The sequence below is a fragment of the Lactuca serriola genome, chromosome 7 (genome assembly GCF_051521515.1).
Source record: "Lactuca serriola cultivar US96UC23 chromosome 7, Lser_US96UC23_V15, whole genome shotgun sequence".
NCBI classification, from domain to species: domain Eukaryota; kingdom Viridiplantae; phylum Streptophyta; class Magnoliopsida; order Asterales; family Asteraceae; genus Lactuca; species Lactuca serriola.
In genome coordinates, this window is record NC_136414.1 from 36,782,198 (window position 1) to 36,807,281 (window position 25,084).

Here is a 25,084-nt window from a genome sequence, read left to right on the forward strand (position 1 = left end):
AATATTTTTTAGATTCTATTTATATCTATATTTATTGTATTTAGCATCTTAAATAGTGGCACAAATCTAGGATTTAAACTCAAGGGAGTCAAGTTTAATTGATATAACAAAATATGCGGGTCAATAATTTTTGTTCATTTGATCAGATTGTCAATAATACCATACACATCAAATAGTAATTTTAATAAAGATTAAACGTAATGTAAGAAAAATACAATCTAAAACATATGCACTTACTTTAATACCAAACACTTTAAAAGGCCATAATGACATAATTTTTAGACATGCCACCCATATAAATATGCCATTGACTAATAATTTCCATGTGGTGCATCGTGTTTATGAGTTTAATTATTGTATCCCAATATGAGATGTGAACTTAAATCAAGTGGTATCAATTCATGAAATTGTTTTATGGAAAATCAATTCCACCATTAAGTCACATAATCTATCCAAAAAGATTTTATGAGTGGATTTAGTGAAGGGAGGTAACAGGTGTCTTATCCATTGCTTCTTCCAGTGTCATTTGTCATGTAACTAGAATAATAGAGATGTTGACATTATATTGACATTTTATAAGAGGTCCATGGGCACTCCTACTTTCCATGTAGATTCAACGAAATAAACCTAATAAAGAAAATTATACATAAAGGGTAAATTGTTAGGAAAATATCGGTTATAGATATTTTTTTGGGTTGAATTCCAAAAAATAGACACAAAAAATCGGATTTTTGGGTATGGACATGGATTTCGTGGAGGTAAGCTATGAGGTTCCACAGAATCCACTGTACCTTTGCGAAATGACAAAATCGTAATCAAATCAAGGGTATTAAAATAATAAAAAAAAAAAACTCGATGAACAGTTCCGCAGTCTTGTAGTGAAACCAACTACAGTTCACATCTTACTTACTCTAGCCGTAACAAACAATTGGCATCTACGACAACTAGATATCAATAATGTATTCCTTAATGGAACACTTAACGAGGAAGTTTTTATGTCTCAACCACCTGGGTTCATTGATGTCAACTTTCCTACTCATGTGTGCAAACTCTGAAAGGCTATTTACGGGCTAAAACGAGCCCCTCGGGCTTGGTATACAGAACTTACAAAATTTCTCCTTGCATTTGGTTTCAAAAGATCTATTGCTGATGCGTCACTATTCCTTTTTAATCAATCCACTAACCCTATTTATCTCATCATGTATGTGGATGCTATTATTATCACTGGTCCAAATGCTACTAATCTTGATAGTTTTGTCAAAACTTTGGCCAACAGGTTTTCCTTGAAAGATCTTGGAACTTTATCTTATTTTCTTGGAGTTGAAGTTACACCCACACCGAACGGGTTGTTCCTTAGTCAAAGGAAGTATATTATGGATCTCCTTGAACGTTTCAATATGCAAAATGCAAAGCCAACTTCAACACCCATGGTTATTAATCATCCTAGATGATCCAACTGAGTATCGGGCAGTAGTTGGCAGTCTTCAATATCTTACTCTAACAAGACCAGATGTCTCGTATGTTGTCAACAAGTTGTCTCAATACATGCACAAGCCACGTAATACACATTGGGAGGCGATTAAACGGCTTCTACGTTATCTTTGTGGCACTATAGAAAAAGGAATTAACATTGTTTGTAATTCACCACTCACTCTACACGCTTTTGTTGATTCTGACTGTGGAATGAATAAAGACGACTACACTTCAACTACAGGTCACATTGTCTTTCTTGGTAAAAATCCTATCACTTGAAGCTCTAAAAAGCAAAATTCGGTAGCCCGGTCCTCCACTGAGGCAGAATATAAAGTTGTTGCAGCAACTACTGCTGAACTAATGTGGGTTCAAAATCTTCTAAGTGAATTTGGTTTTGCTATCTCAACTACTCCAGTCATCTACTGTGATAATCTTGGAGCTACAAATCTGTGTGTAAATCTAGTTTTCCACTAAAAAATGAAGCGTTTAGCTCTTGCATATCACTTCATTCGGGAACAAGTTCAAAGTGGCACATTACGGGTTTCTCATGTTCGTGCAAGTGATCAACTTGCTGATTTTCTAACAAAGCCTTTATCTCGCCCTCAACTTGAATTGTCGATGTCCAAGATTGGTCTCACCAATAAATCTCCCATCTTGAGGGGGCATATAAGAGATAAAGATAAGATTATTAAGTCAAATTAATCAGTTCCTGTATATTAGGAGATTATAGTTATGTTCCTCTTTTGTAGCATACGTTTGTGTTATTTATATTCCCCTTTATCAATAGAAGAAATTGTCTTTCTTTCAATATTCTCATTTTCTTATAATAAGTTTATCATCAGTGAATTATCAGGCGAGAAAGAAGTTCGAGATGAAGCAGAATAGTTATAATCGGTGATCAAGGAAAAAAACATTCATGTAGGTCATGCAGAAGGACACATTCATCTTGTTGCATATTACTTTTTCCATCAACAAGTTTTCCCATCTAAGATCTTTAGAGGTAGATTTGTTGTTACATGACAATCAACATATGGAATACCAACAGATCAAAACAAAGAAAATGTAAAAATATAAGAAAGTATTTCTATTTAATGTCTAAATAAATTATGTCGATGTATAGCTGAAAATTTGGCATTTTATACATGAGAACACCAAATACCGAAGATATTAAGTGCATACTTCATTTGCATAAATAATACCATGGGTTTCCATCTATAACTATTTGAAATATTCCACATCTAATAAGTCATTCAAATATGAGCATGTATATATGAACAATCAGTAAAGACAAAGTCAAATAAAATGAGGGAAGTGTAAACAATGTTCATACGAAGGAAAGAAAGACCAGCCCGTCTAGTTACACACCACTATCAAGTGCACAAAAATGCATCAACATTAAAGATGGTGAAACAAAGTACGCCCCATGGGAAAGAAATGTGCATCAACGAAACATAAAGGAAAATCGACTACCTCAGGCAATGAAGTGAGTGAGATAATAGATTTGATTAACAAAGCTAACACGATACATAACTATGAGATAAATGAAGCAACAAGACAAAAGAAGGAGATAAACGAATCAATCAAGCTTTGAAGAGAATAACAAATTATGTAGGAAAATACGCAAGACATGGGTAACAAACAACTTTCATATGATCAAATGTTGGGTGTGTTCGACAAAACTAGCTGGTAGCAGGTAGCGGGTAGCTTGTATCTTGTAGCGTTTTGTTAAACGCTACATGAAGTAGCATTTGAATTTGGAGCGTTTTTATTAAACTAAACGCTAGAAGCTTGTTGTGCCAAACAAGACTTTTTGTTTTAAACGGAGCGTTTTGTCAAACGCTAGAAAGTAGAAGCTTTCAAACGCTTCAAAATCATCCGTGTCGAACACACCCGTTGTGAGATGACATAAAATACGAAACATGGGCTCTAGATTTAGTAGTATATTGTTTCATTTTGTATATCATAATATAATATATATAATCCTTCCTAATAAATAAGAATACTTTTGCTACATATCATTCTTTCTTTCAATTTGCAAAATATCAATTTGTGGTAATTTAGAAATATGTATTTTCCACTTGTCATTTGTCATTTGTTATTTATTTCATTTTTTATTTTCCAATATATCATTAATTTAGTTTCCATAAATTAAATATACCATAATGACTATAGTAGTTTCAAATTTTAAATTTTAAATTTCAATTTCAAATTCTAATAAGATACAGTTTAAAACCTTCACATTTAACATTTTGTTATAATTAACGTTTTAGTATACGGGTCTGACAACTAAACATATAATTTTAATTTATTTATTTTTCATATGTTTATTTTTTTTTCAAATATTTTCTCATAATCTTCACTTATTGGAAATTTCAAATACAAATAAACTTCCCATTTTCTCATTCGCATTTAACATTTTGTTATAATTAATGTTTTAGTATACGGGTCTGACAACTAAACATATAATTTTAATTTATTTATTTTTCATATGTTTATTTTTTTTCAAATTTTTTCTCATAATCTTCACTTATTGGAAATTTCAAATACAAATAAACTTCCCATTTTCTCATTTGTATTTAACATTTTGTTTTAATCAACCCATATAGTATTAAGGTCTCATATCTAGTGATTTAATGTAATGTTATTATTATGTACTTTTTAGTTTTATTAATATTACTTATGCTTAATAAATAATAAATCAGATGATTAAGCTTTATCAAATATTTCATAAAGATGATGGTATATTAGTTAACTTAAAAAAGACCTTTCGAAAAATGGTCAATGGTTGGAAAATCTTTTAGTTACTAACAATTTTCTTTTAACAAAATTATTGGACATATGACATGATAAATAAATAAAATAAAAAATAAATAAATAAATAAATAAATAAAAAACCTTCTCAGATGATTGGTTGCGCTCTTATAGAGTTTTAGTCATGCACCCATGCTAAATTTGACCGGTTCGGTTATATTTTGTGGTGGACCTCTATCTTATAAATTTAATTGTTTAAGGATCGACCATTACAAAAAGAAAACTTAACAAGGTTTAGTTTATATATCATTAAGCAAGATTAAGGATGAAAAACGTAAATATCAATCCAATCAAGAAAACGTTGTCTTGCAATCTTGCATGCCATGTTAAAATTGGGTCCCAAAGGCCTTAAAAAATTGATTTTTTAATGATGCCATGTTATTGTTATTAATAATAATAAGACCAAGTGGATTACATTTTACATGCATATTGCATAAAAGTCTTGGTCAAACATACACCAATAAATACCGTACAATCTTTTTCCATTTCAAACCTACAAATCTAACGACTCCCTTTAGATACCAGTTGAACTAAACGGACCTTGAAGAATAACAATTCTAGAATATATTCGATATTTATATAATATCTTTTAAGTTAATTATTGAATTAGATATTAAACATATTACTATATACTATATTAGTAATATACACTTGGTGTCATCTCTTCAGAAATAAATACTAATTGACTTCAAAAGTGGTTGTTAGTTAAATGTTGCTTTAAACATACGCTCTTAATTTTTTTAGAAATTTTAAACATATTGAATTATTGATTGGGTTTTACTATAATTCTATCTAGTTTAAAAGTATTATATTAGTTTAATATGTTGATTAATAAAGATCGTTTGCTTGAAACTAACCCGATATCTTCAAATTTGAAAAATATTATAAATTTTATGAATGTTAATTACTTGCTACCAACTATTTTTGTAAAATACGTTTTTGGTATCATTCATTGGTTATGGGATCGGCTTAAAACTTAATCTAGACTATTTAATTATTACCTAACATAAACAATATTTTATAATTACTTTCAAACGTACGAAACATTATTCCTAGAAAACAAACTAAAAATACCTGTCAATCAAACATAAGATAAGATAATTATTATAAATATTAACAAAATGACAAATAAAAGATGACAAACAAAACATATTATATACTTATTTGGTGTAACAATATATACCCAATTTTCTTATTTTCTCCCCCTTTTTCCATCTAGTCAAGAAACATCCACACGTATCATGTATCTATCACCATTTAGTAGCTTTCATGTATGATGCTGTTCAAAAGATATTAAAAAAAGAATTTCATGTATGACTATTTGATATAGACTAGCACAACTTGCCATACACAATTGACTTATTTACTCATTTTCTCGATGGATCTTCAAAATTTGCAGCCGATTGCTCTCAAATAGTTTCACACCCATTCATCTCTATCTTCTCATCTCCCTCACCAAACTCTTCACCTCTGCAACAATGGCGGAAAGAATACTTGGATTCATGCTGTTCTTAACTCTCAACTTTCTCATCTCCCTTCGATGTTCTGAATCCACTGTGCCTCCACAAGAAGGTAAGCTAATTTTTCTCGAATATTATATCAAAAACCCCGTTTTTCTAATCTCACGTACATGGGTTTCCAAAATCTTGATTTATTTCGCCTTCAAATTTTATATTATTGTTTCTTCAAGAATCTTGATTTGCATGCCAAGAAGCAGTTAAGAAGATGGGAGTTGAAAATTTTCTTGGATTTGGGATAATTTCGACCTTTTCTACAAATCCAAATCAAATCAAAAAAGTTATCTTTTGTTGCATCTTTTTAAGAGTTCATACGGATCTTTATAAGCCAAATAGTACATCTTTTCATGATTGAAGGTTTGTTGTTATTCGGTATGATCTAGAGAGTAAAGTACTGAATCCAATGATTATTAAACTAAATCATTCAAATCCCACTTATGAGTAATTTGTCTTTTGTGTTTTTACTAATATATACCTCCAAAATCTTTCTTGTACACTTTGGGTTATAAAAGATATGATTTATTTATTTATATATTTATTTTTTCTTCTAATATGATTCAGTGGTAACTGTCTCAAACATTCTTGCTGACATGAATGCAACAAGTTGGAGATTTAATGGTGAAAGTTGCAATCTTGAAATGATTTTTCAAGTCCCAAGATTATCAAGTGAAGCTAATGCAAGCATTGGATGTGATTGCAACATTGGAAACGATACAGATTGTCATGTCGTAAGGATGTATAAACTACAAAGTCCCTTCTTTTTTTTTTTTTTTTCTATTCACTTTTTATTAAATAAAATATCATTATTTGGTTATAATCTTTAGAATAATATAAAATCATAAATTTAATATTTTTTTATGTATGCAGCACACACAAGTGGTATAGTCTTGACGGGATACTTTCGCCTGAAATGGCAAAACTTCCTTACCTTCGATCATTGTAAGTCTTCTTTTAGACCTTGTGAAATCTCTTTTTTACCCTTTAGTTAGTTAAGTTGGATTTTAACAAAATTGAAAGTATTTTAATTTATTCGTTCTATATGCATTATGCAGTGATGTTGCTTACAATTACTTACAAGGCACAATACCACCTGAGTGGGGTGTAACACGGTTGCAAGACATGTAAAATCTCTTTTTTACCCTTTAGTTTCAAATATAATCTTTTGTTTATGAGAATTAGAAATTGAGAAATCTTTATGTGTATCCTTCCATTTGCAAGTTCGATTCTTGGAAACCGTATCTCCGGGGAAATCCCACCGGAACTAGGCAATATCACGACTCTCACAAGGCTGTATGTGAAATTCCTTTTTTACCCTTTAACTTTTGTTTTCGGGGCAATTCTGACATTTTACTATAAGGGTCGAATTCTTTTTGCTTTTCTGGTTTTATCTACTCATATAGTTCAAATTCTTTTCAGGGACTTTGAAGCAAACTATCTTTCAGGAACAATTCCACCCGAATTAGGGAAATTATATAATTTGAAACATTTGTAAGGCTTGCTGTATAATTTATTTATTTTATTTTTAAAGAAAAAATTATTTATTTACACCAAATTATTAATTTTCAGGATGTTGTCCTCGAACCGGTTTACAGGGAGGCTGCCGCCGGCACTTGGTCAACTAGGAAACCTAACAAATTTGTAAAATGTTTGACTTTGTTTGGTTTTGCAATTATTTTTCTGGACAAAATTGAAATTTTTATTTATATTTTCTATTATTTTTTGTATAATACAGTAGGATAAACGAATGCAACTTCAGTGGGCCCATACCTGATTTTATACAGAATTGGAAACAGCTTAACAGATTGTAAGATGTTCTTTTTTGTAATTTGTTACTAGTCGTACGTCTAATTTTATTATACACCTTCAAATAGTTTTAAAAATATTAAAATTAATTTTACTCTATTTTAAATCTGTGTGAAAACAATGCTACAACAACTTGAACAACTTGTTTATTGTCCTTATTATCGGTTGTCTTTTTGTGCTTAAATTTATATTACAAAGTCATAAATAAATATTCTAATATTCGGATGTTTTTGAAGAGAGATGGTGGCGAGTGGACTCACTGGACCGATTCCTTCAAACATAAATCTTCTCGAGAGCCTAACCGATCTGTGAGTTGACTCACCGGACTCACTTGTTATTTCGTGAATTTGTTTATTTTTATTTTTATTTTTTAGTTATTAGCTCATGGTGACTCTTATTTTGCAGGAGACTTGGTGACATAACTGGGCCCTCTCAGCAATTTCCTCCCCTTAGAAATGCGACAGCATTAATAAGATTGTATGCATGCAGATAGTTCTCAAATTTTGTACTAAATCGTGTATATATAATATATTCTAAAATTTTGTTTATAAATTTAGGATCTTGAGAAATTGCAACCTTTCTGGAGAATTACCGGATTATATTTGGCAAGTGAGAGAACTCGAATTGTTGTAAGTATATGCTAAATGGGCTTCGATTCTTTTGATTCTCCATGTTATGTATAAATACTTTTTAATGACTTATTTTCGTTAATGACTTTGATATATAGGGATGTAAGTTTTAACAATTTAGTAGGGAGAATATCTAACCGCGTCCTTGGGAGGAGCCTACGATACGTGTAAGTCATAAATATAAAGTCACAGTAGCAGTAGCAGTAGCAGTCACAGTAATTGTCGCATGCAGTAGCAGTAGCAGTAACAGTCACAGTAATATTCAAGAACTTAACCAAGTATCTTGATGCCATCTTGAACAGGTTTTTAACCCGTAACATGCTAAGCGGAGACATACCGGATGAGTTGTTGGTAAACGGGGCTGCTATGTAAGTTTATTTCGTGAATATTTATGTTAAAAGTTTGTCTTGCATTCTTATCTATTAATTAAGAAATTATAACCTTTTATTTGACTAATGTACATGGTTCAGTGATCTTTCCTACAACAATTTTACATGGCAACAACCTAATCAACCTTCATGCGAACAAAACACGTAAAGACTTCTCATTCTGGCTTTCTCAAATATACAAGTCCATCTTTTGCTTGTTTTATGTATAATTTTATATGTTTATTTATTTTTTATATAAAGAGTTCTTCCTTTGTTGTTATATTAGGAATACATACGTAAACTTGTTTAGAAGCTCTTCAACCGGAAACCCAATGTAAGAATAAGATAGTGTCCGGCTTTTCGTTGGTTTTAATATCATTTATATATCTTTTCCATATGCATTGATGTTTATACGATTTTTTCAACAGACAAGATGTGCTTCCATGCAAGGAGGATACCACATGTCGTAGATGTAAGTTTTAACGAAACACCCATATATAGCTTACCTGATTAAGTCAATTCCCATTGAGTATGACTTTATATCATATTAATATGTGGATTCTCATATTGTTTTATGGCAGATGCGTGTTCGGTGCATGTTAATTGTGGTGGGAATGATGTGATGGTTACAGAAAGTAACGGACAATCGGTTCTTTACAAAGGAGATGCTGACGTGGATGGTGGTGCAGCAAAATTATATGAAAGTGACAAGAATTGGGGATTTAGTAGTACTGGAGACTTCATGGATGACAATATTTATCAGAACACGCGATACGTAGAATCTTTGCAAGGAAACACGAGCTTACCACAATTGTACACAACCGCACGTCTATCACCAATCACGCTTACTTACTTCAGCTATTGTTTGGAAAACGGGGAGTATTTGGTTAATTTGCACTTTGCAGAGATCGTGTTCATTAACGATACTACGTTTAGAAGTCTTGGTCGCCGGATATTTGATATTTATATCCAGGTAATACAATTTGTTATCTGCTATCTGTCTATCTGTTATCGCTATCTCTATCTCTCTCTAACTATCTTTTATCTGTTATCTGTGTTAGCGCTATTTGTTACTGGCTATCTGTTACCTGCTAATTAAGTTGTATGTGATATAGGGACAATTAGTTAAAAGGAATTTCAATATACAAGAAGCGGCTGGTGGGTTTGGGAGGCCGGTGGTTGTACCCTTCAATGCTAGTGTGACAAATAACATTTTAGAGATACGGTTTTATTGGGCGGGTAAAGGAACGACCCGTTTTCCAAGAAGAGGAGTCTATGGACCTCTTGTATCGGCTATTGATGTTGACCCATGTAAGCTATCCAAATACATAATTCATGATTCATCACAAAATTCTCGTCATTTGGTTATTGAATGGTTTGCATTTGTTTTTTTAATGTTGTGTAGACTTTAAAACTTGTTCGGAAGGTGGAAAAAAGAAAAACAAAGCTGCGGTTTTTATCGGTGTCGGGGTTGCGGTTCCATGTCTTGTATTGTTGTTGGTTTTGATCATTTTGTGGAGGAGAAAAAGTTTCAAAGGGCGAAATAGAGCGAATGACAAAGGTATGGATTTGTCTTTAATCTTTGATCAATTTGATTAAATATTTGATAATGAATCTGTTTAAATAACTTTTTTCTTGAACAGATTTTGAAGGAATGTCGATGAAAACAATTTCGTTTTCGTATAAACAACTTAAATCAGCTACTAACAACTTTAGCCCTTCTAACAAAATCGGGGAAGGAGGCTTTGGGCCAGTCTACAAGGTTATAATCGTAAAACAACATGTTAATTTGTGTGATTATGGTTTTTGTGTTTGTTGACATAACATTTTGTATGATGATTTCAGGGTACGTTGGGTGATGGCACTGTGATTGCAGTGAAGCAGCTTTCAGCTCAATCAAGGCAAGGAAACCGTGAGTTCTTGAATGAGATTGGTGTGATTTCATGCTTACAACATCCGAATCTTGTTAAACTCCATGGATGTTGCATTGAAGAAGATCAATTGTTGCTTGTTTATGAGTATATGGAAAATAATAGTCTTGCAAACGCTTTGTTTGGTGAGTGTCTTCTTCAGGATTCTTGTTAAATGATAGCAAAATTTCCATATTTTGTATCGATAATTTGTTTGTTATTAATACAGAGTCGAAAAAAAGTCTTTTGATGCTGGATTGGGCAACGAGGTTCAAGATATGTATTGGGATTGCTAAAGGTTTAGCTTTTCTTCATGAGGAATCAAGGATCAAAATTGTGCATCGGGACATCAAAGCCACAAACGTTTTGCTTGATAAAGATCTGAACCCTAAAATATCAGATTTTGGATTGGCAAGGTTAAATGAGGAGGAGAAGACTCACGTTAGCACCAGAGTTGCAGGAACAATGTAATCCTTCAAATCCTTGCAAAATAGTCTGACAAATTTGGTTATTTAAACAGTTATTTAATGAGATCTTGATCATTATTTGCAGAGGATACATGGCACCTGAGTATGCACTTTGGGGTTACTTGAGCGATAAAGCAGATGTTTATAGCTTTGGAGTCCTGGCGTTGGAGATTGTCAGTGGAAAGAAGAACAACAGTTACGTTCCAATAAACGATTGCATTTGTCTTCTAGATTGGGTATGTTTCGGATTTTGATAGTCAGATCCAAAACTAAATTGAGTTTACTGAAATTTATCTGTAGATCTGATTACTCTTTGAATTGATTATGCAGGCTTGTCGATTGGAAACGAGTAAACAATACGAAGAACTTTTTGACGAGAGATTAGAGTCGAGAATCAACAAAGAAGAAGCGGAAACCGTGGTGAAAGTAGCGCTTCTGTGCACAAACGGTTCTGCGTCGGTGAGGCCGACGATGACGGAGGTTGTAAGCATGCTCGACGGGAAAACTTGTGTGCCGGAGATAATTCCGGAATCGAATGAATACTCCGAAGATTTGAGATTCAAAGCGATGAGAGACTTTCGACGTGAGATGAAAGGTCAAAACAGTTACAGCGGCGGTCAAACTCAGACCACGATTCCGACAGGTACGAATTATTCTTTGACGTCTTCTGATGATCAGTTTGAGATCCAATCCGTCGATACCAGATCCTACTGAAGAAGATTGAGGTTCGAATTTTTCGTTTTTGGTTGAACACAGATTTTTTAGCAATTAGGGTTTAGATTGTTGGCGCAATACAAAAAAAACGATCGATTTGAATTTGTGTGTTGTTTCTTGTCTTACGAGTAGCAAATGGTTTGAAAACATGTCATTGATGATCCGGGGAGAATGGATCACGGCGTCACAGGGGCGGCCGGCGGAGACTCTTGTTCCCTCCGGCTTCACATTTTTTTTTTGTATATTTTATATAATTTGTATAAATCTTAACGAAATAGGCAGTTGTATACTTGTATAATCTTATACAAAAAAATAATGTTTTTTAGTTTCTCCGAGTAACTTATGAGTGTTAAACTATGAATCATCGAATCAATAGAGTAAAAGAATAATGATTTCAAAAGATAGTATAGTTTAGATTCTATATATATTAAGTTAATTATGTTTATTTTTGTATGTATTTAGTGCTTTTATATATATATATATATATATATATATATATATATATATATATATATATATATATATATATATATATATATATATATATGGAAATGTTATTTGGAAAACAAAAAAACCCTTAAAATCATAAAAATACATAAAAAAACCTAGAGATCACAAAAAAAATTTTGACATTTTTTATGAAAAAATCGCAGGTTTTTAAAGAAAATCGCTGAAAAAAATTTTGAAAAAAAAAATTATAAAAAAAAATGATTTTTTATTTTTTTTCAATGAATTTTTATAAAAAGCTGCGATTTTTTATAAAAAAAATTCAAAAAAAAGTTTTGTGATCTCTAAAATATTGTCAAAACAATTTTTCATTTTTAAAACATACACATACTCATAAAATATTGTCAAAACATATTATATCAATTGTTATCATCACAAAACATCTCTCTAGAATCTCAAACATAAACTTCATAAGTGTGTACGAATCATGCCGGCGCATTCCCGCGCTCATCACTAGTACCTGAAACACATAACACACAACTGTAAGCATAAATGCTTAGTGAGTTCTCTAAAATACCACATACAACATATACGCCACTCGAGGCTATAATATGACCTTTCGGTTGATGTGTCTCAGCAGGACCCTCCAGTCCCGTTGATTCGTTGGGCCCTCCGACCCGGTCTAAATCGTTGGACCCTCTGGTCCGGTCTGTATCATTGGATCTTCTGGTCCGGTCTACACAATCATATAGCATACAAATATCACATAGCACATAGATTCACATAATCTTATACATAACACTTAAGACCCTCCGGTCCACATAAATACCACATTAGGTAACGTATAGTGAGAAGACTCACCTCGTATAGCTCGGTAACTCGCAATCTCGGAAATCTCGGACTCCGTGGGATAAGGCCTAGCCTCCGCCTAATCATATGAAATAAGTACTCGATATCAACACATTTCCCAAGGCTAGACCATCCCTTCTCTTAATACTCTTATGAGGGTAAAAAACCATTTTACCCTTCACATGGCTCAAATACCCTAAAGTTGACCAAACCCTAAAAGTCAACAAAAGTCAACCCTTCGGGTTACGCTGCGCGTACCAAACATGTACGCTGGGCGTAACCGATAACATCAGAGGATCGGGGTGCGCCACCCCCTACGCTGCGCGTACTAGAATTACTCCCGGCGTAATACCCAGTTTCAGTCCTTCAGCTCTTGGGGTCTTAAACAGTTACGACCCACGTCCAACTTTTAGATTTGACCATATCTAACCCTCCAAAACCATAAAGTCAATGACTTTAAGCCCTTGCATGGCTGAATAAGTCACTAGCACCCAAAACATCTCATTCTCTAACCCTTGAAGGCATAGAACTCAAGCATGACCTCATATCATCGACCAAAATGGGGACTTTATGGATCTAGACCACAAATACTACAGAAAAGGGACAGATCTTGGACCATGGAGCACCTTACACTCATAAAGTCTCCACCTTTGGGGTTTTTAACCCTAGAAATGGCACATGCAACCACAACCAAAAAGAAGAGGAAAGTTTTGAACTTTATACCTCTAAATGCAGCTCCTTTCTCTGTAGATCTCAGATCCAAGCTTACACTTCAAGCTTTTAGTATCCACAAGCTCCTTTCTTCCTTCTTCAATAACACACCAAGGCATTATTAGCTCCAAGAACACACACACTCACTAAGGATGATGGAAGGCTCTCTCTTAGGGTTTTACTCACTGATATGGAGGCTGAGGAATGAGCCTTAGCATCCTTTAAATAGTGCACAAGTCTTAATAGGGTTTTGCATCTGGGCCGGGACCGCCCAGCGTACCTAGCGACTCCGCGTCCAAAATAAGCGCATGAGTACGCGCAGCGTACCCCTCTGGTACGCCCAGCGTACTCACTTCCAAGGTTTCCTCCACTCAAGGACCAATCATGATCAATTGACAAAGAATAAGGGCGAAATAAATGCACTTGAATCTCGGGGTGTTACACACGGTCTCACAAAATTACAATGATTTCAAATGAACCTGAACCTATATATATATATATATATATATATATATATATATATATATATATATATATATATTCACTTGTGTTTTTTTACATTGTATATACATGACTATTAAAAATAATATTCATATACAAGTAAAAAACATAAATGACTAAATATGTATAAAAAAACATTGATAATTAAATGTAAGCAAAATTAAACATAAGTGACTAAATATGTATTCAACCTAAATTATAGTACATTTTTAAGTCGTTATCTGTAGATTAAAAGATTATTTCTTACTAGAATGTAGGTAAAATGGATGACGAATTATGATTTATTCATATTCTGCAAATGTTAGAACTTTTAAAAATATTCTACGAAATGTAAAATGTTCGGTGTCAATACATTTTTCCAATAAATTCCTTATTAATGTATAATTGTCGGTCGTATTACTGAATCCTCGACAATTGTAATGACTCAAAATTCTAAATAAAAAATTTATTTTTAAACCGGAAAAATCAATCATTCATTCATTCAATACTCAAATCAAGTTCCTAATAGCTCCATAATGGATAAAGTTTCCAACTTTATCAATTAGGATAATCAAAACAACCAATATCTAGTTTTTAAGCCTTAAATGGACCGAAAATGCATCTTTCTCAACTTAATTCATTAAGTCTAAGTCTCGAACCTTCAAATCTGAGTAAATATGATGTTTAAGTGGATAAAGTTTCCAACTTTATCCATAATAATGTCACAAACTTTCAAGATCTAAACTTTATGCACTAAAATGACCAAAAAGTGACAAATTTGACAAACAGCTAGATCTATGAAACCAATGAGCAAGTATGAAGCTTTTACCTTCAATGGTCCAAATATGAGGCAAACTTGTTGGATCTATACTTGAACCCTTCTTTGATACACTTTGCCACCACATTGTTCTTCAAGATTTCTTCTTCTAATGGAGAAATAAGCTCATAAATGATGTCAGGGCTCAAAATAAGAGATATGAGGCTATGGTTTCAAGTTAGAGGCTCAAGAGAGTGGAGATTAATGATAAGAAGGACCTCAAGGGGTTAGACACCTTAAATAAGGCTCAAAACCCAGAAGTTAGGGTTTTTACATTGCAGAACTACGTCATGCATAATCTTAGGGATGTTATGCATACTCCATAAATAACGTGCCCCATCTTCAACATGTATGCCATGCGTACACCCTTGTGTACTACCAAACTCCCTTTGTATAACTTCAAACAATCATAACTTCTTCGTTTAACTCCGTTTTTTTATGATCTTTATATCCACGGAAAGGTATCGACGATCCTCACAACTCTATCTAGTTAAATGAGTAAAAACATCTCAAACTAAAATCTTTAATTTATGCAAGAAGTCCAAAACATTACCTTTTCCATTTTTCCCCTCAGCTTCCATCGAACAATCTCAAGTTTAAATCACTTATCCAACATCATACACATCCAATAGAGTCTAAACTCCCTTCCATTGAAGCCCAATGCCTCCATTTGATCCATTAATTATCCATAATCCTAAAATAAGAACTTCTTGAACTAGGATGTTACAATTCTCCCCCACTTAAACTGAATTTCGTCATTGAAATCTGTCATGGTTGGAATTTCTGAAAACAATGTCTTCTATCCCATGAGCTCCCACTAACCACTTTGAAATCAAGGCATCCATACAGAAAACTTGAGAGATCACTCGGAACCCATAGCTGTCGACAACAACCCAATAACTTGAAAGTACTCGACTGCAACAACTATCTTTCGCTCCCTAACTATAAAACCTAACTTCCAGATAAACCACTCAGACTGAAAAACTTCTCAAAAACTGGAGCTACAACTAATTCCATCAGTAATCCTGAAATAAGAACTTCTCCATTCCATTGAAGCCCCAGACCCCATTTGATCCATTAATTATCCTTAATCTTAAAATAAGAACTTCTCAAAACAGGATATTACATGAATAATGTTTCGTATCAATATGACAAAGATGTCAAAGGTGTAATATATGTATTAAGAGATTTTGTAATATATGATCTAAAGTACATATAAAATTATCAATTATGAAAAAAATATTAACATAAGTAAATGTTAAATATTATTATGGAAATTATGAATTTTTTCACATTTAATTATGTTAATATTTCTTATAATTAATGCATTTCAGCTAATATTTATCATTAATTAAAGACAAAATTGCAAAAATGGTCCATGTTGTTTGTCAATTTCTTTGGGTAAGGTCCAAAAAAAGAGTTTATTGGCAAAAAGGTCCGTATTTGTTGGTTTTGTTGTGGTTTTGGTCCCTACTTCGTTTAAGTTTAACAGCTTGACTATTAAGTTTTGACAAATGACGGATTTACCCCCAATGACCATTTCTGCAGTTTTATCTTTTTACCTGTAACATCCAGAAATCAGGTATACCTCATTGGCCCTTCTTCTTTCCCTAAGTTGTCAGTTTTAGCCCTTGTGTAGTTTGTGTGATGATCGAGTACGTTGGGCGTAATATAGGGTACGATGCACGTACTCGTGAGCGTATTCATGACGCGAAGGTTGCCTAGTACGCGAGGCGTACCAAGGTGTACGCGGGGCGTACCAGGCCCAGAATGAAACCCTAATTCTAAGTGAGCCACCTATTTAAAGAACGTTATGGCCTCATTGTTGGCCACCATTTCCAGAGACTTGCCCATCCAAAACCCTAATCCTCGTTCTTGAAGCTTGAGAGTGCCCTTGAGAGCTTGTTGGTGTGTTCTTGAGCCATAAGAGTATAAAGAAAGCTTTGGAGAAGAAGGAGTAAGAGCCCAAGCACTTGGATTTGAGCTTAACAGTGTGAGAAGCTTCATTTGGAGGTATAAAGCTTCAAAATTTCTTCCTTTTTCTGTTGTGTGTTCTTATATGGGATGTTTTAGGGTTTTTATCCCAAAAGTTAATGGCTTTGTGAGTTGATGAGCTCTAAGAACCTAGATTTGTCCCTTGCTAGTGTATTTCGTGTTATAAAGTCATAAAAATCCAATCTTGGTCATTAAGAGCTAGCCATGCATGGGTTATGGGCTTGAGAAAGAAAATGGGTGAAGGTTTTGAGTGCTTAAGGCCAAACCAGCAATGCTAAGGCGTAAAGTCTTCGACTTTATGGATTAGGAGGTTGTAGGGGGTCCAGATCTGCATTTTGAGCCAAGTTCTTAACTGATATATACCATAAGGAGGAAATAGTGAAACTGGGACGTACGGTGAGCGTAAATCCCCGTACGCGGGGTGTAGGGTTCAATCAGCCCGATATCAGCGTAGTGGACGAGTACGCCCAACGTAGGAATCTGCTACGTGTAGCGTACTCGCAGACGTTGACTTTTGTTGACTTTTAGGGTTCGGTCAACAAATGGACTTTTGGATTCAAGTAGGGGTAAAATGGTCTTTTACCCTTTTTGTGAGAGCCTAGGGGGTGGTCTAGCTTAATGAGTGTTTTTATTCAATAAAAATTTATGTTTATGTGTATTAGACGGAGGCTAGACCGGAGATTAGAGTCCGAGATTATTCTGAGATAGTTCGAGGTGAGTCTTCTCACTATACCTTACCTTGAGTGGTAATTATATGTGACCGGAATGTCGTATATGCTTATACGTGATATGTAATATATGTTTTATTTGACATGTTATGTTATGAGTTGCCTGGTTCGGACTGGAAGGTCGACAGGGCTTGGACCGGAAGGTCAACAGAGTTGGGTCGGAAGGTCAATAGTGTTGGGCCGAAAGGTTAACATAGTAGGACCGGAAGGCCATCAGGGTAGGGCTGGAAGGTCTACCAGAGTTGTGGAGCCGGAAGGTCCACTGAGACACATTGGACGGAAGGCATCATAGAGCTATAGCCTCAAGTGGCTAATTTATATGCATGTGGTATTTTGGGGAACTCACTAAGCATTTGTGTTTACCGTGTTATGTGTTATGTGTTATGTGTTTCAGGTACCTCAAAGGATCGCGGGAAGGCACCGTCGTGATTGTACACACACTTTTGATTTTGAGTTGTATTTGTGGATCCTGGAATTGAACAATTGTTATGAAAACTTGTTGATTGATTTTTGGAGATGTAACGTTGAGACATATGTTTTATGAATATTAAAAATGAAAAATTTTATTTGAAAAATCATGTCGTTACAAGTTGGTACCAGAGCCTTGGTTTGAGGGATTCGAATGCACCTTCGGGCATATCTGGACTCAAATTGAGGATTTGAGAAAAGTTTTCAAAAATAAACAATTTTTCTAAAAAGAGAAGAGGATTTCCAGAAAAGAGCAGTGTGTACAATCAACCAGCGGTCAAACGGTGATTTCCCAAAATACCCTTACGTTATGTGTTATGTTATTATGAGATGTGTTATGCATGGTAGAATAGGCTAGGTAATTCATATCTTAGGACTAGAGTGGCCTGATATGTGATGCCTTAGCCTAGGAGTTTCTGCTGTTGTGAGTTGCTTTGAGTGCATGTAGGTAGCAGAGAGTAGCATGTGAGAAGTCTGCTAGAGAGTAGGTTGTATTCAAGGTGGTATAGAGTACTTGCAAGTTGGGATCCTAGGAGGAGGACTTGGTGTGGATACGGATATGGTGTGGAAGGTAGTATTGGGCCCGTACTACTGAAAGCATCGGATCGGTAAGCATTCCAAGTAAGAATCCTTAGGGTGCTAAGGAACAAGTAGGAACGGTTGATCGAGTGTGAGTAATATTGGTCGAGTCTCTGATTATTTTATGTCGTATTTCAGAGGCATCATGGTGGGTACGCGCCACACTCCAGTGAGCAGCAGTGTTAGCGATGATGAGATTCGCAGGATGATTCATGATGAGGTGGTTACAGCCATTCGATCTGAGATACCGTAGATGATTGGGTCTATCAAGACCACGCTAATTGAGACATTTGACAAGTGATACGCTACTCTTACCGATGTTGTTGTTGCTGCGGCCACCGTAGCCGTTGCTGGTGCTAGGCCACAGGGGGGTGACTCGTTGTTGTACCGGGAGTTCAGCAACACGAAGCCACCAGAGTTTGATGGAATTCAGGATCCGATAGCAGCGATGAGATGGATTTCTGACATTGAGGGATGCTTCTATACATGTTCTTGTCCAGAGCATCTGAGGGTACGGTTCGCGCTGAACCAGCTTCGCTTGGGAGCGAAGGATTGGTGGAAATTTGTGACAGTCGATTTCTCTGCTACAGAGCTTACCGCGATGACTTTGGAGAGGTTCACCGCTATGTTTCGAGACGAGTACGTTCCCCCGGTGGAGAGGGAACGGTTGGCCCATGAGTTCTTGTCCCTCAAGCAGGGGATTGAGTCTATGACTGTGATCACGTGGATGTTTCATGAGAGGGCGTTGTTTTGCCCTGAGCACGTGTCTACTGAGCAGGCACGTATGAGCCGACATCTGAACATACTGAGGAGAGACATTCATGAGTTCATGACGAACTCGCCGTATTGAACATTTTTCGAGCTCCAGGAAAATGCTCGGAAGAGGGAGATCGAGCTAGAGACTTAGGCCAGAAAGGAGGCGGAGTCTCAGAGGAGGGATAGGCGGCCGACACAGTCTCAGCCAGCGGCCAAGCGGGCAAAGCCCGCTGATTCGAGACCGGGAGGCAAGAAGGGTCACACTTATGGAAAGTGCGGCACGAGTCACGAGGGAGTCTGTCGATCAGGTGTTTGCTACAAGTGTGGCAAGGAGGGGTACATAGCCAAGGATTTCCCCAAGGGGTTCACAGTCTGTTTTCACTATAACCAGACCGGCCATCGGAAGGCCAAATGCTCGCAGCTGTTGTGTAACAGCCCGGATTTCCAGGTATTTTATTGTTTTGTATTTTTGGTGTTTTGAGAGGGGACTCGGCGAGTTGGAGCTCAGACTCGCCGAGTAAGGTCGCGATTCTGGACGCGGGATTCGTCTGGACTCGGCGAGTCCACGCTGTTTAATGAAACCCTAATTTCTCGGGTTTGGGACCTATTTAAAGGGCCTTATGGCCGTCATTTGCACCCAACAATCCATAGAGAGAAACCCTAGAGTGCTTTAGCGATTTGAGAGAGAAAGGAAGCATTTCTTGACATTTGTGTGTTGTTTAGCAAAGAAGAGGGAGGCTCTAGCCAAGAGGAGGCAAAGGGGACTGCTATTCGGTGGATTTGAAGCTTAGCCCTTCAATCTAAAGGTATGATTTCGGCTCATCTCCTGTTTTGTGAAGTATATTTGATTTTAGGGTTTCTTGTGATCTTGTTGAGTTGATTGGACGGCCAAATAGCCCCTTGTTAGTGATGAGACTTCGGATCTGGATCCATAGAGGTCCAGAGAGCCTCATTCATCAAGCTTTATATAGATCAATGGAGGTTATGACCTTGAGTAGTGAGATTTGTTGATGATTCTTCATATATGGTCATATAGAGGTTGTTTATGCACAAAGTTTGGAGCTTTACGTGGTGAATCATTCTAGGAAGGCCAGATCTATGAATTGTTGGAATAGATCTGACCTTAGAAGCAAGTTTGAGTGATTGCATGGCATGGACTCGCCGAGTCCGATGAGCAGACTCGGCGAGTAGCTTGAAGATTGCCTTGGACCGACCAGTGAGTGGTCCAGTCGAGTCATGGATTGACCCAGTGAGTCAGGGCGAGTTAGAGAGGGTTGTCAAGTGGTCTGAGTCGAGCTGGGACTCGCCGAGTCGTTCTTGAGACTCGGCGAGTTGAGTCGGGGTGGCCCTGCGATTCTTCCAGGTGGAACTCGTCGAGTCAGGAGGAGTACTCGACGTGTGAGAAGGGAATCCTAGAGAGTTGGTGAAAACGTCTAGACTCGCCGAGTTGCCCTCGTGCACTCGCCGAGTCCGGTCAAAGTTGACCGTTGACCAGAGTTGACCTGTGTTGACTTCTTGGGGATAGTCAACCTTAGAGATAAAAAGTGTTAATTAGAGACATATGATGTTATAGGAGGATTATAGCTCGGAGGATCGGGCACGAGGGATTCAGGATTTGTGAGTCATCGAGATCCGCGAGGTGAGTCTTCTCACTATACTTTACCTTGAGTAGGTAATCAGAGTTATGTGTTAGTGTATGTATGTTATGTGTATGTTATGTGTTGTACTGCATTATTCTATGTGATTTATGCTGTGCATGATTATAGAGTTGGAACCGGAAGGTTTCTAGAGTTAGAACCTGAGGGTTCACAGAGTTGGGTGCACGGACCCATAGAGTGATAGCCTCGAGTGGCTAATATGTGTTTATGTGGTATTTTGGGGAACTCACTAAGCTTCGTGCTTACAGTGTTAGTGTTGTTGTTTCAGGTACTAGCGATGACCGTGGGAAGGCGCCGGCTTGATCTGTACACACGCAGGGGACTTTGATATATTTACATTGATCTTGGGATTTTGTGTAATGTGAATTGAGATTTAAATCTGATGTTTTACTGAAAAATTAATGAGAAATGTTTTTATAAATTGTGAAAAAAAATTATTTTAAAATTTTCGGTGTTACAAGTTGGTATCAGAGCCTTGGTTTGAGGGATTCGAGTACACCTTCGGGCGTATTTGAACTCAAACTGAGGATTTAAAATGTATTTTCAAAAAAAAAAAAGTAAAAGATTTTTGAAAAACGCAGAGCAAGAGATGTGTGTACGATCAGTCAGCGCCCGGACGGTGATTTCCCAAAATACATTTATATATTATGTGATATTGATATGATGTATCCGCATGCTAGAGTAGGCTAGGTATTGCTATTAGGACTAGGGTGGCTTGATTTGTGATGCCTTAGCCTAGGGAGATGTGAGCTGCTATGAGATGCTTGAGAGTGAGTAGGTAGCAGCGAGGGGCTTATGAGAGATCTATTAGAGAGTGGTCTATGCATGATAGAGTACTTGAGACCTGGGATCCAAAGAGAAGGACTTGGAGTGTATTCCGGTGCAGTGCGGACAGTAGTATTGGGCCCGTACTACTGGAAGCACCGGGGCGGTGTGCAGCCCAAGTCAGAATCTTTGGAATGCCAAGAATCGAGGAGGAAAGAGTTGACGAGTGTGAGCATACTCGTGTGGATTCTAATTTATCGTATGTTGTATTTCAGAGGTAGATCATGGTGAGGACACGTTTGATGCCCGAGAGCAGTGGTACCAGTGAGGAGGAGATCCGCCGGATCATTCAGGAGGAGGTGGCTGAGGCCATCAGGGCAGAGATACCGGAGATGTTTGGGTCTATAAAGACCACATTGATTGAGACGTTTGATGAGCGTTATGCCGCTCTTTCTGAGGCTGCTGCTGCAGCGGCTACCGCAGCGATTGCTGCTGCAAGGCCGCAGGGTGGGGATGCGTTGCTGTTCCGTGAGTTCAGCAACACAAAACCACCAGAGTTTGATGGTACTCAGGATCCGGTGGCAGCTATGAGGTGGATATCTGATATTGAGGGGTGTTTCTTCACTTGATCGTCTCCTGAGCATCTGAAGGTCCGGTTCGCGCTGAACCAGCTTCGCTTGGGAGCGAAGGACTGGTGGAAGTTCGTGACGGCGCATTATACGCCTGCTGAGCTTTCTGCGGTGACCTGGGAGAGGTTCACCACCATGTTTCGGGATGAGTACGTTCCCTAGGTGGAGAGGGAGCGTTTAGCACATGAGTTTCTGACCCTCAAGCAGGGTACTGAGTCTGTTACAGCGATCACGAGGATGTTCCACGAGAGGGCGATGTTCTGCCCTGAGCACGTGTCCACTAAGCAGGCACGTATGAGCCGCTACTTGAGCATCTTGAGGCGGGATATTCGGGAGTTCGCTGCGAACTCCTCGTACCGGACATTTGCCGAGCTTCAGGCAAATGCCCGGAAGAGGGAGATTGAGCTTGAGACTCAGGCCAGGGAGGAGGCGGAGTCTCAGGGGAGGGATCGGCGACCGGCACTATCGCAGCCGGCCGCCAAGCGGGCCAAGCCTGCTGATCCCAGACCAGGGAGCCAGAAGGGCCGCACTTGCGGAAAGTGCGGCGAGGGTCATGACGGAGTTTGCCGAGCGGGGTCTTGCTACAAATGTGGCAAGGAGGGGCACATGGCCAAGGACTGCCCCAAAGGGTTTGTAGTGTGCTTTCACTGCAACCAGACCGAACACCGGAAGGCCGAGTGTCTGCAGTTGCGCGGAGCATCTCAGGGGTCTGCTCCTGCCGCCATCAGAGCTACAGAGAGTCGGCCTGTGAAGACCGAGGTGCCGAGAGCTCGAGGGAGAGCCTTCCAGTTGACTGCGGAGGAGGTCCGCGCTGCGCCCGATGTTGTGGCTGGTATGTTTCCTTTCGTGTATTTATTTTTGATATATGATGTTATGCTTATATTATGTTATGCGTAGGTACCTTTCTTGTGAACTCAGTACCTGCTTTAGTGTTATTTGACTCGGGTGCGAGTCGGTCTTTTGTATCTTTGGCCTTTGGTCAGCATATCAGTGTTAGTCGTGAGGCATTGAGTCGGCCTCTGAGAGTTTACATAGCCGACGATAGAGTAATTTGTGCCACAGAGGTTTTCCGGGGATGTGTGTTAGAGATTTTCGGGGTTGAGTTTCCGATTGATCTGATTCCTATTGCGATGGGTGATGTTTGTGTCATTGTGGGCATGGACTGGTTGAGCCGATTCGGCGCGGTTATCGACTGTGAGCGTCAGCTGGTGACTATACGAGACCCTAGTGGGGGAGTTCTTTCGGTGTACGGCGAGGGTACACGTTCGGGATCAGCCTTTTGTTCGGCCGCTAGGGCGAGGCAATGTCTACAGCAGGGCTGTAAGGGTTTTGTGGCGTATGTGATGGATACGCGAGCGACTTCCGAGAGACCGAGTTCAGGTGGGGAGGTACCGGTGGTGCGTGAGTTTCCAGATGTCTTTCCTGAGGAGCTGCCGGGAGTACCTCCTGTGAGGCAAGTGGAGTTTGGTATTGATTTGGTTCCGGGGGCTGCGCCTATAGCTAAGGTGCCTTACCGTCTTGCACCTCCAGAGATGCAAGAGTTATCCTCGCAGCTTCAGGAGTTGCTGGGGAAGGGATTCATTCGGCCGAGCAGCTCGCCGTGGGGGAGCACCTATTCTGTTCGTCAAGAAGAAGGATGGTTCACACCGGATGTGTATTGATTACCGGGAGTTGAACAAGCTGACGGTCAAGAACCGTTACCCGTTGCCGAGGATCGACGATTTATTTGATCAGTTGCAGGGAGCCTCTTGGTTTTCCAAGATCGACTTGAGGTCGGGATATCATCAGGTGAGAGTGCGGGATGAGGACGTCCAGAAGACAGCATTCAGGACGCGATATGGGCATTATGAGTTTGTGGTGATGCCTTTTGGGCTCACCAATGCCCCGGCGGTGTTCATGGATCTCATGAACAGGGTATGCAAGCCGATGTTGGATCGGTCGGTGATTGTATTTATCGATGATATTCTGGTGTATTCGAGATCTAGAGAGCAGCATGAGGAGCATTTGAGGGAGGTCCTTGGGGTATTGAGATCGGAGAAGCTTTATGCAAAGTTCTCCAAGTGTGATTTCTGGTTACGGGAGGTCCAGTTTCTAGGACATCTCGTTAACCAGGAAGGGATTCTGGTCGATCCGGCCAAGGTTGAGGCGGTGATGAGCTGGGAGGTGCCAAAGTCACCCTCTGAGATCAGGAGCTTCCTTGGACTAGCAGGGTATTATCGGAGATTTATCAAGGATTTCTCCAAGATCGCAGTGCCGCTCACCAGATTGACCCGGAAGGGTGTTGCATTCTCATGGGGTCCCGAGCAGCAGACCTCCTTTGAGACACTTCGCCAGAGGTTGTGCGAAGCCCCGATATTAGCTCTCCCGGAAGGGATGGAGGATTTTGTGGTATATTGTGATGCATCGATTTTGGGGTTAGGTGCGGTGTTGATGCAGAGGAGTTATGTGATAGCATATGCATCGAGGCAGCTGAAGCCTCATGAGACGAGATATCCCACGCATGATCTAGA

The 25,084-nt window shown here is 38.0% G+C and overlaps 1 protein-coding gene across 2 annotated transcripts; it reads left to right on the plus strand.

The window, feature by feature from the left end:
• The first annotated feature begins 5,639 nt into the window (after positions 1-5,639).
• Positions 5,640-12,017, plus strand: LOC145065012 (putative leucine-rich repeat receptor-like serine/threonine-protein kinase At3g14840). Of its 2 annotated transcripts, none has more exons than XM_079012354.1 (24): positions 5,640-5,856; positions 6,363-6,537; positions 6,669-6,740; positions 6,854-6,922; positions 7,020-7,091; positions 7,218-7,289; positions 7,368-7,439; positions 7,534-7,605; positions 7,841-7,912; positions 8,010-8,081; positions 8,162-8,233; positions 8,332-8,400; positions 8,536-8,601; positions 8,704-8,766; positions 8,888-8,935; positions 9,030-9,073; positions 9,183-9,574; positions 9,717-9,912; positions 10,007-10,162; positions 10,245-10,363; positions 10,447-10,657; positions 10,741-10,978; positions 11,064-11,214; positions 11,309-12,017. In XM_079012354.1, the coding sequence occupies exons 1-24, from the start codon at positions 5,763-5,765 to the stop codon at positions 11,690-11,692; spliced, it is 3,051 nt and encodes a 1,016-aa protein (XP_078868480.1). In that variant the 5' UTR covers positions 5,640-5,762; the 3' UTR covers positions 11,693-12,017. The 2 variants fall into 2 exon arrangements, with proteins under 2 accessions (XP_078868480.1, XP_078868481.1); XM_079012355.1 differs by having other exon boundaries at positions 5,645-5,856; positions 6,363-6,529.
• Positions 12,018-25,084: the final 13,067 nt, after the last annotated feature.